A 26,280-nucleotide genomic window follows, 5' to 3' on the forward strand; every position below is an offset into this window, starting at 1 on the left:
GCATAATTGGGATTGAGGAGGATGAGAGCTGACATGAAAGATTATGCGCTCCAAAGACAGAGGGAGCTTGAGCAATGTGGCAGAGTGGGTAATTTAATTTTAATCAGGATCTCAATCAGCAAGCAGGAAACATATATCTAATTAATATTCATCTTAATGGCATTTTATGGAGAAGAAAGAGGTACTCCTAAAGAGTTGTTCTTATTGGCAGTTCTTAGCTGACTACTACTTGTTAAATGAAGAACACTTAACCACCCTCATTCTATGCACGTTTATTCTGATAATTTTAATCAATTATACTTGTGTTTTTATTGTGTTTGAAAACACACAATAAATATAACGCTTACTTCATTTTCTGCGTGATCTGTGTCTCACTGCAGTTGGATGGAAGCATAATGAATATATCAAAAATGACTCAAAGTAATTTTTGATTGAACTTTTAAAATTCCAATTTAATAAAAATATTAGATATACAGAGAAAAATAGCACAGAAATATGCTCGTGTTGAAAAGAAACCAGTTTGCTTAAAGAAGTAACTACTCGTCTGTCTAGTTACTCGAGCGGGTACTTTCTGTGGTTGGGGAGTTCACCTGGTAGTATCGAAACACAGTGTGTTTTTTCCAGATCTTAGAATTAGTGTTACTCATCCTCTCTGATACTGCTTTTTTTGTCGTTTGGGGGTTTTGAGTTTTTGGGGGTTTCCTTTTGAAAGGCACATGTAATAATTCACATGTCTCTCTTTTTGAATTCATGATTATTTGGCCATTGAATTTAACCAGTTGAACATTGAGATAGAGAAAATAAACTTTTTAAAGAAGGCTACTGCTGTCAAAAACTGGACTTGTACTTCAGTTCTGATTCTGGGTATTAGCTAATGTTCTGGCCAATCTAGGTTTGACCTTTCTTTTTTTTTTTTTCCCGCTAGCTTTGTGGTAAATGTAGGTTTTTTGTTGTTGTTGTTGTTGATTTTTTTTGCAACTCTATTTTAACTACATAGTAAATATCTTAGTAAGCCTTGGTCTTAAGGGAGGTAGTAGCTTTCAACTGTAACTTAGATTTTTGCAAAAAAAATTAATTTTCATGCGTACTTGCTTTTTAATACATGTTTTTTGCTAACTCTGTCACTGGTGCTTGCCAAAGTGCTATTTCAAGGCTGTAGTACCAAAGTGAGGTGAGGAGCGTCAGCATTTCCTCTAACCAGAGCCTGCCTAGGCCATGAAGGCAGGGTTGCGGCATGCAACTGTGCACATACTGTACAGCAAACTTGTCCCCAGCCTTAGTCAAGAGGAAGATGCTGGTAGAGAGCAGAAAAGAGAATATCAGTGGGAAAGTGTGCAGAAAAGAGATGATGTAGGGAAGAGGGAGTCTGGAAGAAAAAATACAAATTGAAGTTTATCTGTCTTGACACATTTATACACTTGGTTCCAAGAAACTTGTCCGAGGCTTCTGTTGGAGGACATCTTGCTCTTGTCTTATCGTGTCCATCTGGTTTGGTTTAAGGGTGGGTGTAAATACAGGATTCTGCAGAGCTAGGTGCACAGAGGTGCACTGGCCAGTTCCTTCCAAAGAAGTTTTCTCAATCCCCAGAGAATGACATGTCCTTTGGGGGGCAGATGGGGGAGACAGCCCATACTGGAGAGGCAGGACCAGGAATAACATAACATTTTTGGTGCTGATAAAGAAGGCTGAGAACTTGCAGCTGTAGGGAGTGCGTTTGATAACGTGCTAGGTGATGGGCTAGCAATCTGGCTTATAACCAGTTATTATATGTGTGTAGTTTTAAACACAGCTTTTGAGGGTTAGCTATGGGAAAAAATGGGTGTGTGGCCTTAAGAACTTGTTTTTAAAGGACCCGTCATGGCCCCTGTATTGGTGTGTGGGAGCACACTTACCCTTATGCCATTTTCATCATAATGCGTTTTCTCACCAAACCAGGTGAGCCACCTGCTTTTACCTATTTCACTAGCCCAGGCTGAAAGCCCTGCAGTTAAGCATAAAATCGAAGCTAAAGTTAATTACAGCTGGAGCAATTAGAGGAATGCAAACTCCTCTTCTGTGCTGTTTCCTTCCCCTCCTCACTAGACAATACAAGGAGAAAGCACAAGGCCAGAAAGCCAAGTGCCTGTAACTTCATCTGTGCCAGGGCTGCCAGACCCGGCAACAGGGAAAAGGCCCTGATCAGCACAGGCATTTCTTCTGGAGTCGCAGCCCACCCTTTCCGTTCCTGTTATTAACTTGATACCATGATTATATATCAGCTTATTTATTTATGTATGATTTCATGTACAAATTTACTTCAAAAAGAAAAAAAAAGTTTAATAAAAAAAGTTTAATAATTGCAGGGCATTGCCTCTCTTCTCTCCTGTGTGGAGATTAGGGAGCCGACTGCCAGTATCATTAAGAAAACCGATTAGCATGAACTTCCCGCCCACGCGGGGCTACCAGGGCACCTTAAAACACATGGCAGTGTCTGGGGGAGGGAGATGTGCAGGGGTGAGGTGTTGGGGTGCAGGACAGAGCGGTGGGATGGGGTGTGTGTGTTGGGAGGACCGTGTGTCTCGGGGTGTTGTGTGGGGGTGCTGAGGTGGTGCTGGGGCAGATATTTAGGGGGTGATGGCATGGTGTTGGGGAAGCGCTGGGGATGAGGGGTGTGAGGTGTTGGGGTGGCGTGAGGGTTGTGTGGGGCTTGGGGGCGGTGAGTGACACAAGTGTGGGGGCGCTGGGGCAGTGAGAGGGAAGGTGTGGGGGTCCCGGAGGGCATGTGGGTGTTGGGGGCGCTGGGGCAGTGAGAGGGAAGGTGTGGGGGTCCCGGAGGGCATGTGGGTGTCCCTGGGGCTGCGGGGCCCCGCGGGGGCCGGGGCCAGGCGCCGCGCGGGGGCGGGCGGCGGAGGCGGAGCCGCGGCCGGGCGCGGGGGAGGCGCTCGCTGCCGCCCGGCCCGGCTCGGCTCGGCCCGGCCCGTTGCTCGCTCGCTGTCTCGGCGCCGCGATGGCTGCGTTCCGCTGCGGCCCGGCCTGGTGGCGGCTCCTCTCCCTGGCGGCGCTCGGCCCCGTGCTCTGCAGCGCGCCGGGACGGGCCGAGCCGGAGCGGGAGCCGGAGCCGGGCCCGGCCGCGGAGCCGGAGGCGGACCCGCACGGGCGGCACCTCTACAGCGCGGAGATGCTGCGGCACGGCGCCGCCGCCGCGCCGCACTTCGTCATGTTCTTCGCGCCGTGGTGGGTATCCGGCCGCGGCGGGCAGCGCGGCCCGGCCCGGCCCGGCGCGGCGCGGCGCGCTCGCCGCCCGCCCCTTCCCCCCGCTGACGTGGCGGCCGGGCCGAGCCGTGCCGTGCCGGGGCGGGGGCGCGCGCCGGGCTTGACCTTCCCCTGCCGGGGCCTGCGGGAGCGTCAGCAGCGGCCGCGTGCGCGGCGGTCGGTGCCTCTGGCGGCCTCCGAGCCGGGGGGCCCTGGCGTCCTTGCAGGCGCCTCCTTGCAGCGGCCGTGCGGCCCCGGGATCGGGGGAGGAGGGAAGGGTGGCCCGGGCCGCCACGCCGGCCCCGAGGCTGCAAGACGGCACTGCCGGCCTCGACGGGTGCCTTTGGCCTCGCAGTAGCTGGGGGTAACGCAACGTGGCTTTCAGGGGTGTTTAGTCTGTCAAGGGGACAGAGTTTCTCATCACCTGATATCTGTAGTGGTTGCTCATAGTCTCTTTTTGTCATCCCTTCACCTGCCTCCTCTCTCTTTCATTTATTTTTAGTCTATTTCTGTTCTACAAAATCCCTACAGTGGATTTTTAGTCAATTTCTGCCCCCCCCCCCCCCACACACACACTTTTTAACAGTTAGATACAGTTAATGGAGCAATGTCTTTGCACAACGCATGTTTTCATCTTAAGTAATCTCTTGGTACATCGTGCCATTTAGCCACACGTGTGTCATGATAATCTTAAGTAGAAATCAACAGTAGAAAATCATTTCTTTTCCAAACGGAAAAACTACTTATTTTTGTAAGTTATTGTCTTCAGCTTTTTAGTAATTTTCTTAACGCAGTACAAAACGCTAAGCAAAAGCTTAAATGAACAGATGCCATCTTTTATCCGTGGAAGATCAGGAAAGTAGAAGAAGCCCAATTTTCTGGTGAAGGACCTTCAAGAGGGCTTTGAGAGTCTCAGGAATGTGCAGGAGAGCAGGAGTGCTTCTACTTTGTTCTGTTTTCAGAGTTTAATGTCTGTGGCTCTTCAGCCTTTGATTGAGAGTGTCACAGTCATCTCTAATATCAGATACACTTCTGCCTTGGCACATGCATGTGGGAGAACCTGTGCCAAACAGGCTGTTGCCTATTTGAGTCCAGCTTATGCTTCACCATCTCAGCGTCAAAGAGAGCTCTGACCTTGCAAACTTGGGTCACCTCGTGCTCTTGGGAAGACTGGCGATCTCTCCCTCAGTGGAGTCTGTTCCCCAGACCTGTTGCTACTTCTGTCCATGTAGCTGTTGCCCTTGGTCAGCCTCATCCAGATCTCTTCGCTCCATTTCAGAGTTGTTGGTCTGGACACCAAGTTCCCAACAGGCATCCACAGCCTCAGGTTTCAGGTCCAGGGGGAAGAGAATGGAAGGGAAGGGAGCTTCTGAGGGCTTGAGAAAAGTGCTTGGACTTGCCAGTAGTTTATTGTCAAGGGCATCATGCCACAGTCTGATAGCCCTGGAGTTTATAGTCCTCATTCCTATGTGATTCTAAAGTGATAACCTGCTGATGCTTCTCACTGGTAAAAGCACTTTGCCACTGTAGTTGCAAGGGAAAAGTTCAGCAAATAAGGTAACATTCCATTAGGATTTTCTTAGGCATTGCTGTAGATGCTGCTAACACTATTGTATTAACAGCAAGAGGTTAGAGCCAATGTAAGCCTTTACCTCAGGACTCTGAGGACTTCCTCACCAGCCTTTTGAGGGCAACGGTCCAAATGAGGAGCTACCTTTGTTAGAAATGATGTGGGCTTTTCCCAAAACAGAGCACTCCGGTTGTTTGCTTGTTTTCACAGAATGAATAAGGTTGGAAGGGACCTTTGGAAATCGCCTACTCCAACCCCCTTGCACAAGCAGGGTCACCGAGAGCATGTTGCACAGGATCATGTCCAGTTGGGTTTTGAGTTATCTCCAGAGAAGGAGAGTCTACAGCCTCTCTGGGCAACCCGTTCTAGTGCTCTGCTACCCTCGCAGTCAAGGAGTTTTTCCGCAAATTCAGGTGTAACTTCCCGTGTTTCAGCTTGTGCCCACTGCTTCTTGTCCTCCTGCTGGGCACCACTGAAAATAGACTGGCCTCGTCCTCTCGACACCCTCCCTTAAGATGTTTACACGCATTGATAAGATCCCCTTTCAGCTTTTTTCTTTTTCCCCCTTTAGGCTAGACAGGTCCAGCTCTCTCAGTTTCTTCTTGTAGGAGAGATGCTCCAGTTCCCTTATCATCTTTGTAGCTCTGCAGACTGTCTTCAGTTGTTCCATGATCCTCTTTTACTGGAGAGTTTGGTACTGATCTTGAGATTTCTTTTGTCATAGATATGTTCCCCTTATTATTTGTGCTCAACTATGGACAGAACCATGAACTGGGTCTCTCATTGACTCTAAGTACTCAGATTTTTTGACTGTGAGTCAAAAGTTACTCCTTTACTGTGAGTCAAAGTTACTCCTTTACAGAGGAGTGGGCTGACCCAGACTCTTTAGTTGGAAGGAACCCCTGTTGAGCAGTTTCAGGGCTTAGTTTTGACCACAGTAGATCTTTTCAACATGGAGTTCACTCATCTGAAGCAAACTTGAACTCTGGAGTTTGTTGCTGTTGCGTGGAATTGACTCTGGTGACTGGAATTTACCTTGACTGGATTATTTTGTCCAGAGGAATCCAGTGCTATATTTTTCATACTGATATATCTGACTATCCTTGAACATACAGATATTTTTGACTTGGATAAAGTGGTACTTTGTTGTGGAGTTTCACAACAAAGTGGAGATAAGCACAGGGCTTGTCAGTATCTGGAGATTTTTGACATGTGTAGTCCACATGTGCATTTGTCTTCTCTTCATAGACCGGCAAGTCCACCATCCATGTTTTCAGGTGAGAGACACATGTTGTAAGAGAGATTTGTCAATGTGAGAGAAAGCAGGGTGGTACCTTACAGATTCACACAGGAAAATAATCCCCAGGCATAATTACTTCTGGCACATAGTTGTTTAGAGTTAAAATCACAGAATCATAGAATGCTCAAGGTTGGAAGGGACCTCTAGAGATCATCTAGTCCAACCCCCCTGCACATGCAGGGTCACCTAGAGCACATGGCACAGGGTGGCATCCAAGCAGGTTTGGAAGATCTCTAGAGAAGGAGACTCCACAACGTCTCTGGGCAGCCTGTTCCAGTGCTCTGTCACCCTCACTGTTAAGAAATTTTTCCTTAAGTTCCTGTGGAACTTTCGGTGTTTCAGTTTGTGGCCATTACCTCTAGTTCTCTTGGTGGCCACCAGGGAAAAGAGGCCAGCACCATCCTCCTCACTGCCTTCCTTGAGGTACTTATAAACACTGATTAGATCCCCTCTCAGCCTTCTCTTCTCCAGGCTGAACAGGCCCAGCTCCCTCAGCCTCTCCTCATAGGGCAGATGTTCCAGGCCCCTGATCACCCTCGTAGCCCTGTGCTGGACTCTCTCCAGCAGCTCCACATCCCCCTTATACTGTGGAGCCCAGAACTGGACACAATACTCCAGATGTGGCCTCACCAGGGCTGAGTAGAGGGGCAGGATCACCTCCCTCGACCTGCTGGAGATGCTCTTCTTAACGCACCCCAGGATCCCATTGGCCTTCTTGGCCACAAGGGCACACTGCTGCCTCATGGTAACTGAGGCAGGTAAAATGGTAAAGGCCATGGTAAAATGGGCTACTTATCCCCAAGCTTCTGTGAATAACCCCTTTTTGCCCTTGCATCCTGATGTTAATGGTGTGCAAGAGAGTTTTTCAGAAAGGTGAATCTTTTTTTTTCATCTTGATTTATGTTTGTCAGGAGAGATTGGGAATGTTTGCACCATCCTAGCCAGTGTAGGGAGGGAACACCAGGACTCCTCACTCAGGTCTCCACCATGTCCAGTGCTAGGACCAGCTGCTCCTCCAGTCCCACTAACTTAGTCTGGGATGATTGCAACAAAAGACTTTGTAGGTACATGGGGCAAAGGATGTCCTGTGAAATTAGATAGTTTTACTGTCTTTATTTTTGGCTTTTTTATATACCCTGCAGCTACCTTCTATGAATTGTAGTAAAAGCACTTTAGGGGCCATCTGGAGTTGGAGTTAAATTCACCACTGGATGTCATGTCTCCATATTAGCATGATCTTCCAGGGGTCAAAAATCATGAAAGCTGCTCTGGTTCAACTTGTAGAAGAGAAAGATGGATGCGGGGTTGCACTTATCAGTCAATTCATGGTTGTTTTTTTCTTAAAATAAATAGTTTTTATGAAAACCCAGAATTATTTATTAGTGGTCTTATTAGTTGAGATGTGAGGTTATTTTCCTGACATATTTTAAATTTCTGAAGAAATTTATATAGTATAATCTGAAGAAGGCAGGGAATGGGGAACTTGTGTGTTGCCAAGATAAAGATGGGACGAGGCAGCTCTGTTCTGTGCTTTAAAAATAGAGAATTATTTGTTTGAGATTTCCTTACATAGGTTTCCATGCTCAGATCTTTAACGTCACTATTCATTCAGTGTTGAAAATTTCCACAACTGTTAGGGGAAGAGGCGAGAGAATCTCAGATTTTCCTCCTAATTCAAGGTCTGTTAAAGAGTTGACTGGAGAGACTTCAGATTGAAGTTAAATATTAAGTAATGAAGTATTTCATTATAATTACAGCAATACGATATTACTGTAATGACTAGAAAAATGATGATTGGAATAAAAACAGTTTTCTACTTTGGAGGAGTTGCTATTAAAGTGCTATACTAAGCCAGATTTCTGCAGAGATATTGTAATTTATAGTGTGCTGCTGTAATAAAGCACGGTATCTGAGCATTTTGATAAGTGCTCTACAGAATTCAATGCTTGATGTGTTTCATGGCTCATGAGTGCCAATTTTAGTGAGGCACCTAAGCACAGCTGGCTTTAGAAAGAGATTAGAAACCATTATCTTCTTACCTGCTACTTAAAAAATAGTGTTTTGAAATGTAAGAGTGTTTATAAAAAAGTAAAACTGAGAGATTTGCCTAATGAAATTCATGGGTCCCTCAGTAAAATGTAGGCTTTGTAAATGAATCAATAGCAACAAATACTGATTTTTTGAAAATTCTTATATGAAAAGTATTTGCAATATTTAACAATATTTATGTTTTATATGTTACAGCATTTATGTTTTACAAAATTACAATACTGCAATGATATTTACTGTTACCTACTGTAAGAGTTCTTGAGTGTGGAAGTTTTCCGATTTACCTATTTTGCAATTTGTCAAGATCTCTGACCATTCCTATGTATGATTTTTTTTTTCATGGTTTCGTTCCCCTCTAAACATGAGCAATTATGAGGAAATGCTTTGTTCATTCTCTTGCAGGTGTGGACATTGTCAGCGGCTGCAACCAACTTGGAATGACTTAGGAGATAAATACAACAACGTGGAAAACCCACAGGTCTATGTTGTTAAAGTGGATTGTACTGTAGATATTCCGTTGTGCTCTGAATTTGGCGTCCGAGGATACCCAACGTAAGTATAAGAAGATTTTTGGTTCTCTTCCCCCGCCTTTTTTTTTTTTTTTTGTAGTTCTCCATGGTCCTTTGACAGTTGAAGCTAACTTCAAGCTAATTTCTAGGCTATATTTTTTATGGTTTTCTTTGTTGCCCTTTGGACTTCAAATGCTCATTTATTTTAAGTCTTTTTATTGCCCTGCCAAGTACTACATGACATATATTTCTCTCTCTCTCTCTCTTTTTCCAAGAAGATGATTTATATCTTAGAAGATGGCTGTGTTTAAAAGAAGTGTGTTCATTTTTTTTTTCTTTCTCTCCCTTCCCAAGGGAGCTGTTCTCTCAAGCAGTGGTACGTTATACAACACTAGCCTCTGTTAATCATGTTTTTAAAAATAATTTGTTGCATTTTCAAGTACACATTACTGTTCACACTGTATGTGTAGGTGATCACTTTTGAGTGAAGCTGGGGCTCCTTAAATGATAATAATATATCTGGAATAATGGTGGTGCTGTGCTGACTTTTCTGCATAGATTTACTTGTACTGGTCTAGCAGAAATTAATTTGAAGTTTCAATTTGTTAAATCTATCCTGTTATAAAGGATATATGTCTTACTATGTCAGCTCTAGGAGAAAGAACATTATCTGGAGTATCCATAGAACATAATTTAACAATCATACTGGATAGTGCTTTTGGGGTGGATGCATCCACACCTTTTCTAGCTGATAAAGGGAGCAAAAAGATTTTTTCCACTTTTTGTCTTTAAAGTTTCTTTCAAAAAAACAAATGGGATTGTTTCGACTGCTTTGCTAGTAACTTGTCTCTTTGGGGATAAGGTGAAAATATTGTCTTCTGTAGCCCTTCCACAGCTTGTATTTTTTTGTTTTCTTCCCCGTGTTGACCTTACCCCGTGTTACTGCTGTCTCCAGCAAAGGCCTGAATTTGACACGTGTTCCTGTCTGTATTGTCTTTGAGACAGAGGAGTACAACTGGTTAGAAATTGAAAATTATAAATGGCCAAGCTCTCACTGGGGTAGGAATTGTCCATAAGGAGAATTTGTGGTTTAGTTCCAGTGCCAATGCTGAGAAAATCTTTCTTTAAATTTCCCCAAAATCGAACATTGGTCATCTTTGTGTATTTGAACAGTTTATATTCGATTTCTTTGGAAAATAGAGTGGCTCAGATTTTGAGTAAGAAAAGAAGAATGGGTCTGTTTCTCCTCCTTTCTAGGGTCTTTGAACATCTAAGGATAACTAATGTCTCTTTTCATATACTTGAAAAGTACAAATAATAAGGCAGTCGTCTACTGTTTATAGAAGTAAGATGAAGGAGAAATCATGCTTTCAGTTTTCTTACTTTCTGGATCAGGATAAGTTTAACTAGCTTGTCTAACTTGTTCTTCACCAGTTGGGGAGATTTCACAATTTTCTGAGTCACAGAAGGGCTGTTGCAAGCCTAGGGTGTGTTGTTTGGAAAAGCAGTGTAAGGAGCACTTGTCAAGAGAGAGGCTCCGTCCCTCTTCCATTTTCTTGGGAATGAGAACTATGTGGGGTGCTGCTGGCTGGTCCGTGCTTTTGTTAGTACAGTAGCAACAGGGTTATTTGGTGCTATTAAATACTTCCTCAACTGAATTAGAGAAAATGTACCCTAATTTGGATGAAATAAAGGTAAAACTGGCTCCTTAAGCTAATACACTGATTTTTTTTCTTGTTAGTTTTCAAAAGTATTGCCAGGGGGTGCGTTTTAGATGATTTTCTGTTTTATTTTTGTTGTTTCCTTCTTAATATAAAGTTGCGCTTTTTCCTCAAAAAAATTGACCTATCATCACAAGGAATGCTGAAGAATAAATTGAATAGAAACAGCAGTAGAAACTTAGTTGTTTTTTTGAACACATTTGCATTATATGGTTTTGCAACGCTTTCATATGTTCATTTTTTTTCAACTTGTGGAATACGAAGAGAGAAAAACATTTAAAGAGGGGAAAAAATGTTGCAGCAAAACCATATCCTTGCAAGGGCAAAGAAGGGCTAAGTATGGACAGTAATTGAAACTAATTTTAATTTGCTTTAAAAAAAAACAAGGCCAGATGAGAAGTAAATATTGTCACTCTGTCAAATATGCTTCCAGTTCGAACTCGATGAATGTTTAATAATAAGTTTTAAGTACTCTTTTATAAAGTTCTGATAGCAATTATTAAATGTTATAATCATGAAATGCTAAGATCTCTACAAGCAATCACTCTAGATCTTTGCCCTAGTCACCTGTTTCAGAGTGTTTTTTAATGAGCTTAAGTAAGAAAAAGTATATATTTCAAGAGTATTCTTGGAATGAAACATGAAAAGAAGTCCTGAAAAACATGTTTTGGATTTGTTCCTTTGAGGGTGGAGAGGGGAGAACAAACCAAAATTGATGTATTTTTTGGCAACCTGAAACAGGATTCATACGCATAAAGAATAATTAACCTCAGAACTAGAATTGGCATTGTTTCATTTGTGCATGCCTACTGATCAAAATAAAGCATTTTGATTTTTTTAAACAAGGTATTTCTCTCTTACTTTTAGAATCCCCTTTAAAAGCTTATATGAGATTGAAGGTATACCCTAAGGTATAGCTATGACCCTTAAAGTTGAGAAAAAACGTGATGCTAATGTTAACAATCTGGAGAGGTCTTACTGTAGTTTAGCCTGAATTGTTGTGAATTAGTAAAGCATTTTTAACTTATTAAGAATATTTCATGTCTGGGAGTTTTTACCTCACTCTTTTCTACATGTTAATCTTCTAGCCTAAAACTACTTAAACCAGGACAAGAACCTCTGAAGTACCAAGGTCCTAGAGACTTCCAGGCATTGGAAAACTGGATGTTGGAGAAACTCAATGAGGAACCAGCTGTAAGTTAAAAGGAAACAGGAAAAGGAAATACTTCCTTCTGCAGACTTGCAGCCCTCTCATTTATGTAGGTTAGGTTTCGCTTTCCAGGAGGAAGTCTGCTCCTGAGAATAAAGTTCAGATGGACAGTAACAATATGGAACAGTTTCCAAATAAATCAGAATAGTAATTATAACTGGCATCCTATGACGTGCTCTTTGTTTCCTGTAGTTAAAACTATGGTTCATGATGCTGTTTTTAATCAAGTATTAGCATTTTCATCTTTTAAGATTTTTGTGTGTGTGTCCATTCGGTTGACACCTGGAGGCTATAATATTTTTGGAGTAAGAGAATTGACATAGTTGTAGAATGGTATAAATCGTATTTATACCTATAAATAGTATTTATACCAAGCCTTGCCTACAATTAAATTCAAAATTGCTTTTTCTAATCAAGTCAAACCTAAGGTGATGGTTGATGACAGTTAGAACGTGATTGTATTTAAACGAACTCCATGATACGGTATTTTTAATAGTTAAACTTTAAAGCTGAAGTATTTTAAGATATGTGCTTTGTATTTTTTTAAAGTTATTTCCAACTCTGACTTAATATTTACTAAATAGCCATGCCTTTAGCTAAAGCACAAAGTTCGCTGCAACTTACCTATCAAGTGTTTGCTCCTTTTCCTCCATTGCTTATCTCATAGGTCCATTAGACCTCTCCTCCCTGCAGCAGGGCTGCTGGACACAGCTTTCTCACCATCTATTCTTAAATAGCCAAAAGACTACCAAAACGGATGTGATGGCAGATGGATGTGGCCAATCCTTGAAGCTGGGAAGGAAAGCTGTTCTGCACTCTAGGTGTATGAATGCAGCATTATGAATGTTAGAGCAGTTGCTGTGCATTGTGCCTGTACAGCAGCATAGCAACAGGCTGTTCGTTCATTGATTGTGATAGTAGTTTTCCTTATCACGCTTTGTGTTCAGGTAATTGTTAGGAAACATTTGATAATTTAAGGCAAAATTGCAGAGTACGGGATTAACAACACTGCCACAGAATGTAGGAATCCAATATGTGTGTTCACTGTATGAGGAAAAAATATATGTATTTTTCCCACCAATAGGATCTAGAATCTGATGTGGAACCACCAAAAGCACCTGAACCTAAGCAGGGACTGTATGAACTCTCAGCAGACAATTTCAAGACACATATAGCAGAAGGTAACTGCTTTTTTCATATGCAAGACAAACCTGCTTACAGAGAATTCAGTAGTGAGAAATTTGCAACAGAAATTTTAGTTTTAAAGGTACCTCCTACTTTCTTTCCCAGTAATGCATCTTGAAAGAAGATGAAATGATACATTATAGAAAATGCACTAGTTTCGTTACATATTCCATACCATGAGAAAGTTTAAGAACAGTAGTCCAGTAAGGAAACAGTAGTAGTAGGGCCCCTAATCCCACGTTGCAGAAGTGAGCTTGCTTAAATAACCTGTCTTCTCTGTTCTGTGAGCTCCTCACTCAGTTGCATTCTCGCCACTCACTGAATGTTCTTGCAAGTTCCATTTCCTGTCTTTTGGAGGTATTGAGTTGTTCATAAGTCCAAGCTGCTTTTCTAGCCAAATATATCACCCCCTGCATTTCCTACTCCAAATCCTTATTTGATATTGTTTAGCCTCCTTCCTGCAGAATTTAATGTGAGCAAAACAGATAGCTTCAGTTTAGCTACTTCTGCCATTTCTGAAAATATTTTTTCACACAGGGGTTCATTTAAAAAAAAAATGGGCAGTATCTGACAAACGTTTGGGCTACCATAATAACAAGTGTTCGTACTGTCTCCATCCTTTTTTGTTAAAAGCAAAAGCCAGACTGAATTAATATCTGTGCCTGTGTGATAAGTAAGATGGATACTCGAACTTCTTAAGGTAACCATCAATTAATTAGGAATATATTCAAGTGCATTTTGTGCCAGTAGCTTAAAATTTACCTGTATATGGGGCTTAACACTGAATTACATCAAATTTATTCATTAATTCTTCTCTGAACCTTTAGGGACACACTGAGCATTAAAAAACAGATTAGGCAAGTTAGGGTTCTCTACTATTGCAGTTAGCATGTCCTAGTTATTTTGTGGCATCCTTCCTCAGAATTTCTTCTGTGAACAAGCCTTCAAGCTAGAATGGATTTCTTGTATTATCTGTCCCAGAGCAGTCTTCAGAGGATTGCAGTTAATGCTTTTAAAAAGAGCTTTCCCCCAGTTGCTGGTGTTTCCTTCAAATGCATTTTTTTGGATTGTTTTAATTATGTTCACTTTTAAATTAATAGATCTTTGCCTTGATTTGTACAAAAGCATGCAGCATCTTGAATTAATAGTAATCTTAATTGAAGGAGGTTACATATTCTGGCATTCTTCAAATGAGTTTATACTTTTAAACTAAGCATTAGTATGAGATAGTAAATTTTTGTGGTCTTCTATAGAGAGAAGAATCTGCACTAGCAACAGTCATTTCAGAATAGTTAACATGAACATACAAAGAGCAGGACAGAAGAGGAAGTTGTAAGCTATACAAAATTATTTGCACAGCTCAGAGACTTGATGCAATGATGTTTGCTTAGAAATGTTTGAAGTTGAAGTCTAATATTTACATTGATTAATGCTGTTATAAATACACAGTCCTCTGTGGTTCTTTCTGTTGTGTAATTGTGCAAGTGAGTGACTTGGTAGAACTACAAATTCTAGCAACTGGTTAGGCTAAATGTGTGATAGATTTAGTATCTTATTTGTTGGCTTGAGGTTGTGAAGCCATTCAGAATTTCAGGGAACCTGGGAACACTATGGTACTGCATAAAACATTGGAAACCTAATTGCTGAGATAGTCTCTCCTGCCTTTATTTCACCTTATTTTCTATCCGTAATATTTTGGAAATAAATCGCAGTCTGCATTTACTATCTTTTTTTTTTTTTTTTAATTGTAGCCAAATTGATTTCAGATAAGTTGGATCTAATTTTTTTTTCCCTGACTTCCAAGGTAATCACTTTATCAAATTCTTTGCCCCTTGGTGTGGTCATTGTAAGGCTTTGGCTCCAACATGGGAACAGCTGGCTCTAGCATTTGAACATTCAGAAGCTGTCAAGATTGGCAAGGTTGGTGATGTGCTTTTTTTTTTTTCTTAATCTGTTTTGTGTGAATTAATATTTCAGCCAAGTGTCATGCTGTTCATTCTGTGCTCTGCGAATAACAGTTCTGTTTTGGTTGTCACTTTGTAAGCCTTTTACCTTTTAATTCCTTTTTTAATTTTGAGATGTCTTTTTTTTTCTTGCATAGTCAATAGACTTAGTTTCCTTCATTTTGAAGAGATGGATAATTTGTTACAATGGACAAAACTTCCCCTCTTTAAGCAAGGACTTGATAGAAATGTTAAACACAGCTCCATGCGTTTCAGAGATGTAAAGGAGTAAGTCAGGTACTTTGGATGATGGGAGTAGTATGTTGAGATTCCCTTTTTATTATGCTTCCCCTCTGTCAAAACTTGATGGACTTGAGTATTTAGTTTGAGTCGGTAAGTGGCTTATGCTCTTTACAGCACTAGATTTCTTTTTAGATCTACATGGCCTAATGAGTTATTTTTCTCTCTCTCTTTTTTTTTTTCCCTTCTCTTCAGCCCCCCCTGTAGCTTTGTAAAGGTTTCAGGTGGTCTTCCACCTTAAAAACTGATATCTTGTCCTCCTTTACTATTTCCCTCAGGGATGATAACCAGATTCTGTGGTGTATTTACCATGGGAGCTTGTTACTTGTACGTGGAGTGACTCCTATGCAGAGGTATGGAGGTGGTCCTGCAATTGCAGTTACTCACTTTATTTGCTGACCCATACCTAAGTCCAGGTGGCTAATGATGTGAATCCCTCTGAATTTGCCAACAGTGGAAAACGTACTGGGCCCAACTTCCACATCCGTGAGCCTTGGATTGGCTCTGCTAATCTGGAAGACAGCGTAGCAGTTAGCAGTGCTGACAGTTCCTCAGAGGGAGAAAAAAAGCTGCAGTCTGCCCTGTCTCTGTCCTCATAGCCCTTACAACTCTTACTGGGGGTGGTGAGCTAGGTTTTCTACTTTTCTTCTTTAAAATGCTTTTTGAAAGTCCTTTAACTCAAATACGCTGTAGAGGGATGGAGCAGGTCTGAGTAGTTTAACACTGGAGAGGAGCATACATCATTTTGAAACCTGGTTGGATATAAAATTAGACTTTTTTTCTGAGAAAACAAATGAGAGTATATTGCTTCTTTGATACATTTTATAGCAAATATTGCATGTACTGATTTACTTTCTGAGAATCTGGAATGCTCGCTGTATGATAAAGTCATTGCTTAGCTTACATGTATTCTTTGAAGCTACTGTTCTCTGTTATCCAGAGAACTAAAACCAAAAAACTTCCAAATTTGTGTTTTATTCAGTTGCCTGTCGTGTTCAAGCATTGCCCAGTTACTGTTGCTGCTGTTTGCTCTTTAATAAATCCACTAAGGTTTGTCCCACCTGTCTAGTCAATTTTGTCAACTGTGTGTATAACGAAAATATTTGAAATGTGTCTTCAAAAAGATTGCAAGCCTGTAAGTAAACAGGAAACTACTGTTTCTAAGAAGGTTGAATGATGACCTTCATGTAATCTGGGGGAATAGTCTCTTAGAATCCTGCCAGTAGATAGCACTGCTACTGTGTAATCTTTGGAATTGATCTACAGTGACCTCGAGGAAAATGTTGCTTATGTGAAATTGAAAATCCAAATGCAATGTCAAGCAAAGGCTCCCTTGCTTCAATTACATTTTTTTCTTTACTTTAAAAAAGATTATAAACTGTGACTTTGTAGATTTATATATGGAAAATTATAACAGAACATTGCTATGCGCTGGAATTTTCCTTGGAGTAAAGTTAACTTTTGAGCTGTTGACATGTCTTCTGATTTTAAAGTGGTCTTGTTTAATGAAAACAGAGGAGGGGAGGGCAATAAGTCTTTGCTTTGAAGCTTGTTCCTATAACCGTTTTGTGTATTATGGTCCATGTAGTGATTTTATTCACCAAGAATACCAGCACTTATTTTAACTGGAATATCTAATTATGTCTTCATTGCTTTTTGCTACTCCTTCTACTTCCTTCTGTCCATTTCGTGTTCTCTTCCTCTCTGTATGCTCTGTAAAACCAAATGCGTACAGCTTCCCAATGGGACAACCAAGCCACTTTCTGGGAGCCAGACATAATAGTTTTCCAGACAGAACTTGATGCTGCCTCTTGTGAAGGCATACAAGACCTGCTTCAGTATTTTTCTGAGACTTTAAACTTAAGGGGGAGGGTATGATATTTGTTGTCTCTTTATGCACTAAGTGATTTATAATTCTTTTCCAAATGTAGGTCGATTGTACCCAGCATTATGAAGTCTGCTCTGAAAACCAAGTTCGTGGCTATCCCACTCTCCTCTGGTTTAGGGATGGTGAAAAGGTGAGTCTGCAAGCTCCCCAGGAGGTCAGACCATTAAGATAGTACTTCTTGTAGTGATAGTATTTCACCTTTTTAAGATACTTTAAATCTGTTAAAGTGAATGTCTTTTAAAAATAGTCCTGCAAGCAGAGAAGCCTGAACTCTTCCTTTAGCTCTTACAAACTAAGATCCAGGGGTTTTTGTTTTCTTGCCACATTCATCTTGCATTTGTTTTTGCTTAGCTACAGTACAAGAGTTCTTAAGGTTTGCCACTCAGCCAGATTAGTGGCTCTTCCTTGGGGCAGTTTTCTAGGCCCTCTGTAGGGCACTGCAGCTTGTTTTGTCTCTTCTGAGGCGGATGTTCCAACTGCTTGGAGATCAGGTAAAATGTTTGCTGCTTTTTCTCTGAGACCTGCTTGTATAGAGAAAGTGATTATAAGGACATGCAAACACGTGTGACATTTGGTATGAGCACATGTATAAGATGAGGCACCTCAGGGAAGATACATCTAGTTCTTTGTATCCCAACCTGATTCATAAGGATGATAACGGACTCATTACTGTTTAACCAGCTGGGCCTGGTGCATGTCAGGAGCAGAACTTGAAACTCCGAGAGAGTGCTCAGGTCAGGCAGGGTGGCATGTCCAGAGTTGGAGGTATTTTTATTTAAACTTCCATTTGTATGTGGGTTTGGTTTGAAAAACGGAAATAGTCTGATACTTCACAATGGCTTTTTCAGCTGCTCTCTTCAGATGTTGTACCAATAATGATTTTTCAGATAGCCACAGGTGGGAACATATCTTGCCAGAACCATAGTATCAATGCAGAAAAAAAATAGCTGTGTATTTCTGTGACAACCCAGATCAATATTTTTGGACCCTTGGCCAGTTGTTGAAGTTTAAGTTGCTCTGAGTTATTTGAGTCAAGAATGCAGTGAAAGAAAAAAGTCTATCACCACTGCTGTGTTTCAGGCTGTATCACCACTGCTGTGTTTCAATCTCTGCCATTAGTCTGAGCAGTATATTTCAGTTGACATCAGACTGGCTTTTCTCTGTTGGCAGTGTGGTATTCCTTGGTGACATACTGCCATCAGAATCATGTGTTCTTTCATGGACTGGTACTATATATTTAAAAGAAAATAAAACCACAAAAAAGATGACTTTCCAGTAATCTGACCCAGAAATTCCTGGAAGTCTCTCTAGCTGCTATTGTGCTGTTCAATAAGAAGGGGGAGGAGGAGGACCGCCTCAGCCATCAGGCATTGTTGTCTGTAATTCCATCACTCCGTTGTCATAATTGGAATCTGGCATCACACCATCTGTCTTGGTTAGGAGTAGCAGAAACTCATGGAGGAAAGGAAGGGCCTTGAGCCTGCTTTGCTGAAATGGATATGAACAAGCAGGTACAGGCATCTTACATGATTTTAAGTTAACACATCACCCAGCCTGAGGGAGATGTCCATATTCTTAGGTAACATAAGAATAACGAAAGAAGTAAAATTGTAGAAAGTTTCGAAGATACAAAATAGTTGAATAATTGAAGAGGTGTATCTGTTCTTCCTTCTGATGTATGGAAATTTCTGTGCTGTTTCTTGAATAGTTATTCCTCATCTGAGAGATTTCAAGCTGTATCTTGTATCTCATACTTCATGGAACAGAAATTCAAGTGGTATCCAGAGTGGGTGTTTAGTGTCTTCAAAGAGATCTTCACTCTTTTGATCAGAGAAGTTGATCGTTCTTACTGAGATAACTGAGGGTAATCATGCAAGAGTCAGTGTGGAGATGGAAGACAATAGATTTGAGACTCTCAACTGTTCAAAGGAATTCTGAGACAAATTTGCATTTGAGGCAAATTGTGGCTTTTAAAAGATTTGCTTGATATTATGTGCAGGTTTAGAAGTGTGACTTTCACCACAGAGAGATCCTGTTGGAGTTGTCTGCCCCACAGCAAATGCTTGTTCTCTTTCGCTCCCAGGTGAACTTGCACAGCTAAAGAGCATTGCCTTGCTGTATGGATATGGGTTTTCCAAGGATATCACAGAATCACAGAATGATTGAGGTTGGAAGGATCCTCTAGAGATCATCTAGTCCAACCCCCCTGCACACGCAGGGTCACCTAGAGCACGTGGCACAGGGTGGCGTCCAAGCGGGTTTTGAAGATCTCCAGAGAAGGAGACTCCACAACCTCTCTGGGCAGCCTGTTCCAGGGCTCTGTCACCCTCAGAGGAAAGAAGTTCTTCCTCACATGGAGATAGTTTCCTGTGGTGTTTCAATTTGTACCCATTACCCCTTGTCCTGTCACTGGCCACCACAGAGAAGAGTTTGGCCCCATCCAGAGAAATAATTGTGTGGTCTGGTGACATGCACCTCAACCTTTCTGCCTTGCCAGGACCCTGAACAGAGCTCTTGTGATAAGAGGAGACCACTGAATAGCCGTGGGTATTCTGTTACTCTTTGCTGTATTTTTAGGTTCACCAAAACAGAACCTTGAAAATTCAGGCTGAAGTGAGAGGTGAAGACCAAAATGAAAATGTTTTGCTTCTAGATATTCATTTCTGAAGTACCTTTCATTTAAAGGAAACTTTAGATTGTTTCTTTTCGGTACAGAAGAATTTTTGGCAAATCCTGAAGAGCTGGCATTAATGGAGTGCTATGGGGAGGCTTGAAGACTAGTTAATCATCTTTATTATGAATATGTGTACATTCATCAATCTTACGTTTTTCTGATAATTACTTGCTAAATTAACTGTATATGCACACTTGCACAAACTACTTGATAATTGCAGGGTGACCAGTACAAAGGAAAGAGAGACTTCGATTCCTTAAAGGAATATGTGGATTCCCAACTACAGAGCTCCCAGAAAGAGCCGGCAGCAGATAAACCATCCGTGGCTCCCGTAGAACAGCCACCTGCAGAACCTGCCCAGGCCGAGGTGGGTGCTCCTGTGCTCCGCGGCTGTATCAGAAGTGTCCAGACTGTTTCAGCAGCCTGTCCCCATCTTCCGTGTGTTGTTTACATCTTGATAGCTCAATGGTTTCTAAATGTAAACTACCAAATATTTTCCTGGTTACTTTTAGCAGTTAATGAGTGGAATCAGATAATAAATCTTAGTGATATATATATTTTTTTACTGACCTGAAGAACTGGAAATGGTAAAAGAAAAAGTCTGCCTCTTGTTTAATGATTTTAATTGATTGTTTAGATAGAGTGGCCTAAGTGTGGCCCTTTCGGGTCCTTCATCCATGCAGCAGCCTAGTTTGTTGCTGTGGAGATGAACGTTCCTTGCAAGATTCTGACTTAGGCCAGGGAGGATGGCACATCCCCGACTGCGCAGCGGAAAGGAAGATCCCAAACTTCCAGGCTTATCTCCAGACATGACAAACAACCAGAGATTTTGTGGATGGTTTTAAGTGTATCAGGGTAAGGTGCCTTGTGGCAGTAAGGCCGGGTCTTGTCCATAGGGGCAATTCCGTAGGAGCTGAATATTGCTGAGGAATTGCTTTTAAACATAAAGTCTTATTAATTCAGGCATTTCCTCTGCCCAGAAAATAATGGACAGTGTTTTGCACTCCCTCATAATGTAGAATGACCTTATATTAGCATGAATACAATTTTTGTGCAGCTTCTCATAGGAGAATATTACCTCTCCCTTTTGACTTGTCCAGTTGGGTTACTCAACATAATTTTTGTAAGTCACTTTAGGTAGGTTTCCAGTTTTCATGCCTCTCAAAAACTATATAATCTTTTAAATCTCATATTTGGAAGATACACTTGTGTTAGTACAATGCAGAGAGAAGTTATTCTTCTTTCTATTTTTAGAGATATAACATAAACCAAATGTGCTGTCAATTCCCACTTGCCTTGATTGCACCAGCACACATACAAACAGGAAAGGATTGCAGGGGAATTTTCGTCAAATTGTATTAGATACAGTGAAGGAGTAAATGTTGGTCTTCACAACTTTACCTCCCAGCTTTGGATGCCACCGTGTTTTGCTTCCTTATCTTCAGACACCTTTGTTTTGGCTTTGTTCTTCGTTTTTGTGATTTTTTTTATTTTTTTAAACAAAGGGCTAGCCCACATAGCCAGTGTACACTGACTATATTTACCATCAGCAACTCACAGACAGCTTCATGGGCAGCAAAAGCAGTGAGTTCTCACTTGAAATGTGTGTTTTGGTGATTCCCCCATCTCTGTGGATTCCTCATGTCTCATAAAGGCCAAGTACTACATGGCTTTCCCCCCCACCCCAAAAAAAAGTTCTGGGAACTTTTGTGCCTGAGAGACTTCTACTGTTCTGCCAAACATCACTAAAGTTAACCAAAAATGATGCAGGTTAAGTGACTGCATAAGCTGTCACTTCTTAGAAAATAAGCACAAATCTGATAGTTCATAGTTATCTGATATTAAAGCATAGGTAGTTATATAATGTTATTCTGATAGTATTCTTTAGATTTTTTTTTATATGGCTCGTAGGGAGGACCCTGTTTTTGGAGGTTTCAGACTTAATATCTTAGACTGTAAATGATGGTTGGGAAACCTGTTTTAATCCATCTATTTAGGAATTCCATAGCAAAAGAATATGTATTTACTAATCACTTTTGCTTTACTTATTTTTTAAATTCTTAACAATCTGAAAGTAATTTTTGACTTTGAAAAAAATTTTAGAGAGGATAATACTTCATCTTAATAGAAAAGTTTAATCTTATTAGCTCACAGTCATTAACTGCAAACCTTTAAACCAGTACCTTTAATCTGTAATTCTGAATCCTCTTCTGGCTTCCTTTCCTAACACTCTCACTGCAGTAAAAGTTGGTAATGTTATCAGTTGCTCTCTGTTTTTTCCCCCCCTTCTATTTGAATCTGTTTAAAAAGGAGGTTTTTTTGTGTGTGTGTTTTTTTTTTTTCTGAATCCCTCCCATCCTTACCAGTCTTGCACAAAAACGGTATCTGCTATGTGTTGTGCTCTTTTACAGTGTAGACTAAGCAACTTGCTGTGCCCTCTTCACTCTCATACCATTGCTCCTGACATTAAAATGAGTAAAAATTGTTCAGGATGTCCGTGTGAGTGTGATGTGATGACTTTTTTTTGACAGCCATCTTTCTGAGGGAAGAACGCAGATGAAGGGGAGAAGTGAAGTGTTCTGCTGCTACTCTTGTATCCCCAATATTTTCTTTTTTTTCTTTGAACAGGCTACAGTGCTCTCCCTCTCTGAAAAAAACTTTGATGAGACCATTGCTAAAGGGGTCACTTTTATTAAATTCTATGCTCCATGGTAAGAAGTTTGTTTCCATTGATCACAATTATTGCTATTCTAAGTTGTTTGTGCATTTTGAGTTCTATGTAGTGCTGTATTTGTTGCCTGGAACTAAAGTGTGAGTTAATGGGAGGATTACAGCAGAAAGGCTCAATCTGTATGAGCTTCCTTGGGATTCCTTTCTGTGGTAAAGCTGTCTGTCAGAAAAGCTTTATTGCCTCAAGCTCCGGGTAACGTAAGGAAACAAGGAGAGTGAAACTTCTTTTGCAGGCTTAGCATGCTCTTAACACCTCCAGTAAGGAAAGCTGAGGGGAGCCTGTCAGGCAGCACTGGGTGAGCACGGAGAACGTGCCAGCCTTTGGGTCCCCGCTCTGAGGAAGCCTCGTTTGATCACCTGGGAATTGTTACCAGCCGTGTAGCTAAAAGGATGGTGTGCTGTTACTCTTCAGATAACTGGCAAAAGCTAATACGCACAAGTCACTCCTACCAGATGTTCTTAAGATGATGTTCCATGTAATGTGTTTTTCTAACAACCTACGGTAGAAATGATTGAGGTGGCTTTGACATAGATATCCAAAGGGAAATGCTGGGGAAGAAAAGTCATGTCCTACATGGTATCTGCCATTGCCTGCATATCCAGCAGAGCTCGGGGTCCAGTAGGACCCCAGTGTTACAAACTCACTGAACATGCATTTCCCCCATTTTCTTGATAATTCCTTTTCCAGTACAAGGAAGGTGCAGAGTTTCTCTCTCAGGTTTTTATACTTCATAGTGTGTGTGAAAGGCAGCGTGTCTCTGGTGTCACCATCTGCTAGCCATCCCATTAATGAAAAATTTTGACAGTACAGAAAGATGTTTCGTCTGTGGTGGTAAAGGGTCACCATTACAAAGTGAGGCAGACAAATGCAGTCTGTATATAAGTGTGCCTAGGAGTATAAAAATACTGCTGCTTCATTTTGACAGGACGCATGCATATACTTCTGATTCACATAGTCTAAGTAACGGCAGTTTTCTCCACTGTTGACACTGGAGAAATTGGGGTGGGAATGAACTACACAGCAGTAGTAAAGGGCTACCACTGTGTGGTTCATCTCCACCCCAATTTTATGTTTATTTTTTTTCCTTTGCTCCCTTTATCCTTTCTGTGCATTATCAAAGTTGATACAAATTGTGTGTCTGTTCTGTTGCTGTGTTCCCAGTAGAATTGCTTGCTTAATTGAGTTTACACCTGTACAAAAAAGGAAGATTCTAGTTTGATTTCTGAATCCAGGTCTTGTCTGCAGATGTAGGAGTTTATTACAGTTAAGAACAAGTTCTTAACCAGTATATTCTTTCTGGCTGTAAAAATCAGAAGGCTATCATTTAGGAAAATACTTGATATATTTGCGTAACTGGTATCGTGGTTTTATTCCTGGAAATCATGGTATGTTTATAGCTACAGTGTATTGCGTATAAATGAGCTTTTTCTCTTCCAAGTGGCTCATGTTGGGATCAGCAAGCACTATTGTGTTGCTTACTACTTCTGTCCTCCAGGTTTCTTGGATAAATATTAATGTTAACTTGCATAGTAAGCATAAAGTCATGCTGCTCTAGTAGTTTTTTTGTGTGTGATCAAAAATTCTTTTACACTATCACTGTATATTAACAAGATGACTTAAATATAGACTCAACTGTATTAAGAAAATGAAAACAGACAAAAAAGAGGCATCTTTCATTCTTTTTGTGAATGCCTTGGTTCAGGCTTCAAGCAGTTTTGGGGCTGTTCTAATAACCCAGGTAGGGTGCAACAGCTGTGTTTAGAATAAAATGAGCAATGTAGGTTTAAAGGCTAAAGTGCTATGGGAATTTTTCTCGAAGGCTGACAAACTTGGTTAAGCCAAGTTCAAAATAAATACAAACAAAGTTAGTATTTTCCTGTGATTTCTGCCTCTATACCATCTTCTCTCTTAATGTTAGTGTTTCTGTGTATGTACTCTGTATACTGCGTTCTTACGTTACTGCAGGCACATCTGGCATTAAAGTGGAAATGGGGTTTTTGATGTTATGGATGATATAACAGGAATTATTCTTATATGAGGCAAATTAGAATAGGACCTGATTGTTTTTCCATTGTATTAGTGAGTAATGAAGAATATTCATACGCAGATATCACTGAAAGTACAGTGGTGATGGTTAAACTTAAAAGAAAATGGAGGGTTTTTTTCCCAGAAAATTTAAACTTTTAGTGAAAAAGTGTATTAAAATATTGGAATGTTTCTTCAAAACAGAATTTGTGTTGAGAAAAAGCCTCTATTAAAACTGAGTTTCCAGTATCAGTAGATGCTGTGTTGCTAAAGGAAGCAATTAGGAACTAGAAGCAATTCAGCAAGGAAACTAAAATCTTATTTAAATAATCGTGTGTCACCACATGTTTACGCTTTTTAGCTTTAACTTGACTAACATCTACTACCTGAAAAACTAATATTATTTCACTGCTGGGAAAACTTAATATGTATTACATTCAGTAGCTTATTAAGGCATGTTCATTTCCAAGTGATCTTATTTTTCATTAAATAGTCTCTGTGTTCTTCTTTGTTTTTATATTCTTCTTTAGGGTGAAATGCTAATGCACTGACATTAGAATACCATTCCAGAAACGTTTAATGAAAGCCATAGATGATGTTAAGCATTGAACTTGTTTAAAATCACTCGTTTTCTTAGTTCACTTACTGGCATACATACTAGCATGAGGGAGTTGGAGGCCCAACTCAACAGGTGTTAGGAAAGATGGCTAGTTAGGATCACAGATGCCACAGTAAGACAGTAGAGATTAAACTAGGAGGTGTATCTGCTAAACAAGTCTCTCTCCTTGTTCCTAGGTGTGGCCACTGTAAGAACTTGGCTCCAACTTGGGAGAACCTTGCCAAAGAGCAATTTCCAGGTTTGACTGATGTCAAAATAGCGAAAGTAGACTGCACTGTGGAACGTAACGTCTGCAACAGATTTTCTGTAAGTGTGAAAGATCTGAAGTGAATTGGATGATACTGTACCAAATGCTGGAGGCTCCAGCATGCAGCCTAGCTGGCTGCCTGGTGACTGTGCAGCTGTGTTCTCCATTAGCAAGAAAATGGTAGTCCAGAACAGCAGCTGGTGACACAGGGATTTTTCTTTGTTTGTTGAGACTCATTGTTCTCCTTAGAGGATAAAATGGACAGAGTCTGCAGTTTAAGAACCCTCCTTTTTCAAAGGAAAAATAATGGGTTTTGGTACTGGCAGATGGGCAGTTCAAGACAATGAGCTGGTGTTTGTAGTTGCTAATAAAAGAGGAGATAGTGCTTTCCCATTTACTTACAAATTTTTAAAACTTACAGCTTACCGCTGAAAGTTGTTTTATTGTGCTTTTTGTGCTATGAATTAAAAGGGATTTTTAGAGCAATTGGGTAACTTCAGAATTGAGTAAATACAAATGACGGATAACAGTGAGTTTCTTTTCTTTTTTTTTTCTTTCTTTCTTTTTTTTTTTCCTTTTGTCTCCTGAAGGTGCGTGGTTATCCTACACTTCTGCTTTTCCGAGGTGGAAAGAAAGTCAGTGAACATAACGGGACCAGAGACCTGGAAGCGCTGCATAGCTTTGTCTTGCGTCAGGCTAGGGATGAATTGTAATAAAGGTCTGGACGCTCCACCCCTTGCTGTCTTTGTACAGGAGTGGAGGGATTTCAATCATTGCTAATTTTCAAATAGTGGATAGTGATATTGGGGCAATTTTTTGTTTGTTTTGGGGAAACTGAATGTATTAAACATTGGTATCTTCCCTGTGTGTGTGTGTTAAAGACATGTCCTACCTGTTTGTGAAGGGAAACGAACAAGTACTTACTGTGTAAATTGAAATGTTTTCAGCATTAGGAGAGTTATTGCAGTTCTGCGTTCCTGCAATGAAGTGTAAATAGTTTCTTTTGAGACTAAAATACATTTGGGGACGCAGTAGAGTATTTTTGTCATCCAGTTTGAGTTGGTCAAAAAGCAATCCC

General features: G+C 40.8%; 1 protein-coding gene across 1 annotated transcript; it reads left to right on the top strand.

The window, feature by feature from the left end:
- Positions 1-2,986: 2,986 nt before the first annotated feature.
- TXNDC5 (thioredoxin domain containing 5) lies at positions 2,987-26,063 on the top strand. The gene is made up of 10 exons (XM_088521736.1): positions 2,987-3,213; positions 8,553-8,702; positions 11,469-11,574; positions 12,675-12,771; positions 14,580-14,695; positions 16,950-17,036; positions 19,801-19,947; positions 22,209-22,291; positions 25,132-25,261; positions 25,793-26,063. Exons 1-10 carry the CDS (start codon positions 2,987-2,989, stop codon positions 25,913-25,915), a joined length of 1,266 nt encoding a protein of 421 aa, XP_088377862.1. The 3' UTR covers positions 25,916-26,063.
- The last annotated feature ends 217 nt before the right edge of the window (positions 26,064-26,280 follow it).

The sequence above is a fragment of the Tinamus guttatus genome, unplaced genomic scaffold (genome assembly GCF_059628265.1).
Source record: "Tinamus guttatus ecotype Peru unplaced genomic scaffold, ASM5962826v1 Tinamus_guttatus_pri_ptg000131l, whole genome shotgun sequence".
NCBI classification, from domain to species: domain Eukaryota; kingdom Metazoa; phylum Chordata; class Aves; order Tinamiformes; family Tinamidae; genus Tinamus; species Tinamus guttatus.

Bases quoted from the DNA above. Each gene is read 5' to 3' on its own strand.
- TXNDC5 (XM_088521736.1), top strand. From the start codon at position 2,987: ATGGCTGCGTTCCGCTGCGGCCCGGCCTGGTGGCGGCTCCTCTCCCTG. The intron at 19,948-22,208 runs GTGGGTGCTCCT...TTCTTTGAACAG, and splicing joins CAGAACCTGCCCAGGCCGAG to GCTACAGTGCTCTCCCTCTC. The intron at 22,292-25,131 runs GTAAGAAGTTTG...CCTTGTTCCTAG, and splicing joins ATTAAATTCTATGCTCCATG to GTGTGGCCACTGTAAGAACT.